This window comes from Cynocephalus volans, chromosome 6 (assembly GCF_027409185.1).
Source record: "Cynocephalus volans isolate mCynVol1 chromosome 6, mCynVol1.pri, whole genome shotgun sequence".
In the NCBI taxonomy this organism is placed as follows: Eukaryota; Metazoa; Chordata; class Mammalia; order Dermoptera; family Cynocephalidae; genus Cynocephalus; species Cynocephalus volans.
In genome coordinates, this window is record NC_084465.1 from 149,469,500 (window position 1) to 149,476,267 (window position 6,768).

Below are 6,768 nucleotides of genomic sequence, written 5' to 3' on the forward strand. Positions count from 1 at the left end.
TGCTTTCTACTTTCTTCTAAAGGAAAGGAAGGGAGCTAGGCCCTAAAACACAAAACAATCACAATCCTAGAAGAAACCCTTAATATTATAGAATACTTCCTAGGTCTTAGATGAAAAAGACCTACTTTTTTAGAAACTATACTCCACAATCCCCCTCCCCAATGCTTGGAATAATAGTAACAACGAAGCAGATACTCCTAAAGGGCCATCTAAAGCCATTCTCAATTCCCTTTTCCCTTGCTACATCTCACCAGTTAGGCTGGAGAGCCAAATGCCTGCTAGCCTAGTCTCCTTGCAACTAGCGGTGACATGACCCAGTTCTGGATAATATGAAGTGGTGGTTTCTTGGGTAGTCTCTGAGGAGAGTGTTCTTTTCCTGATAAAGGGGAACAGTCAGCTTAAACTGCCGTTTCTCATTCATGCAATGAATGCCTGGAGTTGCAGCATCCATCTTGCAAACATAAAGACACATGATGATGAAAAGTCAACAGCTAAGGATGATAGAATGTAACAGAGTCAGGGTCCTTGAACTAATAGCAGTAAGGGCCTATCTGCAGGCGTTTTGTTACATGAGAAAAAGAATCTCTGCAGGCTTTTTGTTATGTGAGAAAAAGAACCTCTTATTTAATTAAGCTACTATTAGCTGTTTGTTTTCCCTCTGCAACTGAAAGCATTCCTGTTGGATATACTAAGATGACCTCACTTTGCTGTCAATTTAAAATGACCATCAGTGTCTGATTATTCTTTAGCTATGACATACATGAAAGTTATTATTTGGCTAAGATGCCATCAAGACATTAACATCCAATTCTACAGGTGTGGCTAAAAAAAATCTATTATTTTATTGATTATACAAGATATATTCATGGTGAACAATTCTGAAAACAAGTACAAGTACAATCAAAATAACAATCACCACCCAGAGACAAACCATGCTAATAGTTTTTCTATGCAAAAAGAAAGTAATTTTTCTGGCTGGCCAATTGATTAGTTCACTTGGTTAGCATGGTGCTAATAACACCTAGGTCACAGGTTCAGACCCCCATACAGGCCAGCTGCCAAAAAAAAAAAAAGTAATTTTCTGTCTTCATTTACCCAGCAAACATTTAGTTAGTGACTACAAAATATCAGATATTGTAGATGAATAATACAATTTTAGAAATGATATTTAATTAGTACAGACAGTAGGGTTCAAAGTAATAGAGGATAAGGTTGGGGAGAGTCCCCACTAAGCTAAGAAGCTACAGGAAGGGTCATTTAAAAGTTCATGGAAAGATTTGTATTATCTTTAAATTCTACTCTTCCACAGACTTTTTAAAGTACCCTTGTACAGTAGGATCTAATATAGGTTACCAAATAATGGTAACTGAATCGAAATCAAGACAGTCTCTAGCCTTAAAGAACTCATAACCTGGTAAAGAGGTCAAGAAGAGATTGCACTTAGCCCAAATACACATTTAATAACAGGTGTGTAAAAAAATGACATGAAAGGAAAAATTAACAATGATTAATCCTAATTTTGTTTCCAAGAAACAAGTTAATAGAAAACAGGTAAAAGTATAAGGACAAATGCATCCCTCCAAAATATGTCAAATAATAAAAAGTTATTAAAGAATAGAAAGAACAAATAACACTACTGAGTGTTGCGTCATATCTCAATTTTTATATCAATAAAAAAATTGTGCTCCTAAACCGTTTACAAAGAGATATGCCCAAAATTGTAGGTAATAGTAAAGCATGCTTCATAAGTACTTTATGAAGCTCTTCACTTCATAGCAAATATGCAAACTACCACCACAACCTTACTACGATAATAAGAAGGGCAATGATTAAGAGGTAACACACAAACATAAAAATAATTAAGTTGAGATTAAGCAATTTCTTTTTAGAAGTTATACCACTGTTAATAAAAAAATTAACTTTTGTGCTCAGCATTAAGTTTGACAAAACAGTTGTATTTTGACTGCAAGACTAAATTATAATTTTATTAAGAAAGGCAAATATTTTGATTAAAGATTTAGCCATAAAGCTACTAACTGACCCTGGTTCTCTGGGATGACATAAAAATTATTTCTAATGGTCTCTAATTAAGGCATATCTCTATCTTTCAAATAAACAGAGAAAAACTCAATTTCTGGACATTGGTAATTTAAAAACCTGATTCTTAGCCTTGAAGTGAACGTTATGTAGCCTTTAATTCTATGTACTTTCAAAGATACTCAAAGTTTCAGTTTTCAATTTTACAAACTCCAAGTCACAAGATGCATTCTGATCTGACTTAGGCTTCAAGGGAACAAACCAAATAGCAGTTTATTTAACTGCAATCATACCTTCTTAAGGGATTCCTGTTTGAGTCTGCACAGAACAGGCTGAACACCAAATTTGGTTATGAAAGACACCCTTCTGGCAGGGATATGCCTTTCTCTGGAATTCTGAATAGTGATCTCTTTAGATCTGATGGGACTGTATCATATTAGATTTTCCTTAGTTAGACACTGATTGTGGGCTAACATTCCACAATTGTAAAGGGTGTGATGATGACTCCTTCTTCTCTTTCAATTTTCACTCTTAAGGTAATCGAGAAGGTTCAAACACCAAATCATTCACCTGAAAAGAGGAATCATGTCTTCCTTTAGAAAAGAAACTGGGCAAGATGATCAAATTAGTTTTATTCTCTTCTAATTTTAGACTGTTTTTGGTTCTGGCAGCCTCTACAATACACTATATAAGGAATAATTATTAGCAAAGACATTTAATGATACAAATGAGGACATTCTACTTTTATGATACATATACAGATATATAAGTAATTTCTATTGATTTCCTTTTCTGGTGTTTTTCAGCAAGCTCATTAAAAGACATAAGTTGTTTCCCTTGTCCTCCCTGTTTAGATAACAAGTTCCCTAACTTAAATAGATTATATTTGTATCATTTAAAGGTTTTCCTAAAAATAACTTGTTCATTTCATTCAATATGTGATATCAATAGCACTTCAGAAAGCACTTAATTACAAGTAAATCTGTACTAAAGGCTCCACAGCAAAAAAGAGAAACACTATAAAATTAAAAGACTTGCCCGCCATAGGGCCATATTACATTAAAATCACTGATTACATGAGCAAGAGGAAAAAAGTATGGACAAAGTATTGAAGACAGAACTTAGAAGAAAATCAGAATCCTTAAAAATTACTTTCTGCATGAGCACTGATTATGCCTTTAATTCAGTAACATCATAAACTAAAATACTTATTCTTTAAATTTTGATTTAACTAGAAGACCATGTAAAAAATGTTCTTAAGTCATGTTTATAATAATTTTGTTTTAAATGCTGCATTGCAGTAATTTCCTCCTAAGCTATTTATTTTGAATCAGGTTCAGGACCCAGTAAAATGAACAAAACAAACTGAGCTAATTTTACCTAGAGATTTTCTAATTCCACTTCTCCTAGCCGCCCTTATAAATTTCCAAACAACCTTTTAAAAAACAAAATTCATTTAAGACATTCAACAAAAATGAGACAGAGTAATTAGTTACTAAATACAAGAAATAAGTTTTTGAAAATAATGATATAAACATGTTGCCTTACATTTTTAAGGCTATGTCACTCAGTTATATTTTTGCTTACACTTAAAAAAAAAATCCAGACTAACATGCTTGCCAATTTAGCTAGAAGTTAACTGTTCATTACTGATTCACAAACCAATCACCTATCCATTACTTCCAACATTACCATTTACATTTATTTACATTACTAAAGAAATTTTGAAACAGAACTTATAAATAACTTTTTCCAAAGGAAACAACCTAGAATAAATGTATGCTTACTGTGGTAATTATGTGTTTTCTTTTAGCTCTTTCTTCAGATTTTATGTTGTATTTGGGCTGCATCAGAAGATTACTTTCTAACTAATCTTAATACATTTTGTGAATCCTAAATTTTAGCATTCCAACAAAAATATCTTAGTGATACTTATAGATTTGTATGAACACAAGAAGATCTGGAGAAATGAGACATTCTTAATACAACTGTAAAATGAAAAACAGTTGATATGTCAACCAGTACTGAAGCTAAATAATCACAAAAACTCTTAACTAGTGGCCTCAAGTTTGACAACTAATCCAGGCCTTGCAAGCTTCCTCTGATCCATGTAAAATATACCATCCTAAAGAAAAAGTATTACTGAGCTTAATTTCGCCTTGCTATGAAGTCATGTACAGCAAGAGCTTTTCTTATAGACTTAGCAAAGAATCAGTATGGCAATCCTCACACACAAATAGTTGGAGGTTGCCAGTGACCTAATGATTTGTTTGCCAAAAGCCTACCAAGATTGATACGGAACTACATTCATTTTCTAGAAGTGAACTTCGGAAACCTTCACATTAAAACACTAAAGAACTTTAGTCCTAGCTTAGATGTCAATGCTTTCCATCATCAATGTCCCCTATCCTGTGATTTCTCTGCCCTATTTCCAAATTCAGTAGCCTAAATAAATATAGAATGCCATTAGAGGAAAAATTAGCATAATAAAATTTTGTAACCATGATAACAATGTAGGAAAAAAGTTCTAACATGGCATTACCAAGAAATGTGAATTTAATTTGTAGTCACAGTTCACTGTTCTGTATACAGTATCTTACTATCCATTTTTAATCTCCGTGAACTGGGAATGCTATTTTCAGAAACCTTTCAATACCGGAGAGACCACACCTCAAAATATCCTCACATTCTGGTCTCCCTGACAATGATCAGCTAATTCTGGTTATATTTTTCAAAAACACAATATCTCACTATCCTTGGGATTACGAAAATCAATTTTCTTCAAGGAAGATCTGAAAAGTATAAGCATGAATGTAATACTGGCCAATTTGTACTTCTTTTATAAGCTTGCTTTTTATATTTTCTGTCTTACATACACAGAAAAAGTTACCTTTTCCTACACTGTTACCCCATAAAACCCAGTAGGAGTGAGATTCTGGATCTTTCTGAACACTTATTTGACCCAATCTGAATCTGCCAGATCAGCCAGAAAACTAAAACACTCCAATTCCAAAAGAAAAATCACTACAATATTTCTTTTTACAGTTCTCAACTGGCCATTTCTAATTGTTTTCATCACTCAAAAGGCGTGTAGGTAAACATCTGACGTATAGATATATTTGTAGTCTGGTAGTTTTTTCTCCTCCCGAGGAGAAACAATATGGTTCAACACCTAGTTAACTGTTTCCATAAAAATGAGTATCCTTACTATTTATAGTACAGTAGGGCTGATCTCATAAGTGAACGTTCCTAAGTGAACTTTAAGTTAATGTTACATATTTTATGAATGGTACATGTGGGAGTAGTCCAAAACACCAACAGCATCGGCAACAGTGAATGCACGCACATAAACATATGCAAATATGCACTAAACTTCATCCCCGGACGGTTCCTCCAGCGCCCCAGGTGGGGGAGTGTCCCAGGCTGAGACCGGGCGCCTCCCGTCTCCCGGCGCCGAAGATCGGGGTGGAGGCGATGCAAGAACGCCCGTGGAGCTGCGTCGTCTCCCTCCCTTGGGTTATCTGAACCCTGCCGGAAAGGGCTGGGGACACCACCGGTCCCTCTCAATCCTGCACCCAGCCACTTCCCTAAACTCCTGGCCCAGCCAGGCCTGGAGGAGCAGGGCAGGGGGTGGGAGCCGGGGTCACTCACCGCGATCATGACCGTGTCTTCTCCCTGAAACTTGGCGATGTACTTATCGCCGCGGTTCACCTCAGACTCGTTGAGAGGTCTGAAGCGACACATCACTTTGATGTTGCACTCGGCCGGGTCCGCCATCTTCCTCGAAGCCGGGGCCGGAGGCCGGGAGCCACTCCCCGCCGCTCAGTCTTGGAGGAAGCGGGCCGGGGCTGACGGTCTGGGGTCTCGAGAGCCGCGAGAGTCAGCAGTCCCCCGCGCCGCGCTTCCCAGCGGAGGCGGCCGGGGAGCGGGGACTCGAGCGCCGACGCCGGCAGCCGTCGCCTGAGGCTCACTTCCGATCCATCATGGCAGCCATGGTGGCGGCGGCACCGGGTGGAGGGTCCGCGGCTCCTCGGCTTCTCCCTCGCCGGCCTGGGCAGACTGCGGGGGCTGCAGAGCTTCTGGGAGCCGGGAAAGTGGCCCCTTTCTTCCTCCTTGTAAACAGCAAGCCAGGCCAGCCCGTCTGCCCGCTCCGCTGTCCACCCGCCGGCTTGCCGGCTACCGCCCGATCACTCCCGAGGCCGCAAACCGGCGACTGGGCGGCGCGGGAGGAAGACTGCGCAGGCGCTCGGGCCCGGGAAGGCCCGGCGACCAATCCGCGCCCGCGCCCGGCTTCCCCTGGCCGTGCAGCCCTCTCCGCCTCCACTCTTCGCCGGGGGGTCGCGCGTTCAACTTTTACTGGACGCTCAGTCGCCGAAGTGCCTTTGGACACAGGGCGGTGGCTCCCCGCCACCATCCGGAGCCGCCGCAGAATTCCCCAGAGCTAGGCAGACGCACTTAGCTTTCTTTGGAGGAGAAGGGGTTTGTTATAACCACTTAATGTTGTAGTTTGTTTAAATAAAATACTATGTTTCTATAAGGAAAGGTTTGCTTTCATTTTGTTCTGGGGAAAAAATGATTCCCGGCCCACCTTTTTAGAGCGCGTTGGCAGAAGAAGGAAGATATGAATGAAGGGTGGGACATGGCTGTGGTTGGCGGCGCCGGAAAAACGGAGTTCGAGGGTTCGGATCCCCGCGCCGGCCGGCCGGCCAGCCGCCAGAAAGAAAAAGGAAA

At 39.6% G+C, this 6,768-nt stretch overlaps 1 protein-coding gene across 1 annotated transcript in view; it reads right to left on the minus strand.

Moving 5' to 3' along the window:
* Positions 1 to 6,243, minus strand: part of KIF5B (kinesin family member 5B) — a 46,286-nt gene extending 40,043 nt beyond the window's left edge. The window contains exon 1 of the mRNA XM_063099075.1: positions 5,689 to 6,243. Coding sequence (XP_062955145.1) covers positions 5,689 to 5,814 — 126 coding nt within the window. The 5' untranslated portion in view covers positions 5,815 to 6,243. The remainder of the gene's footprint in view (positions 1 to 5,688) is intronic.
* Between the last annotated feature and the right edge of the window lie 525 nt (positions 6,244 to 6,768).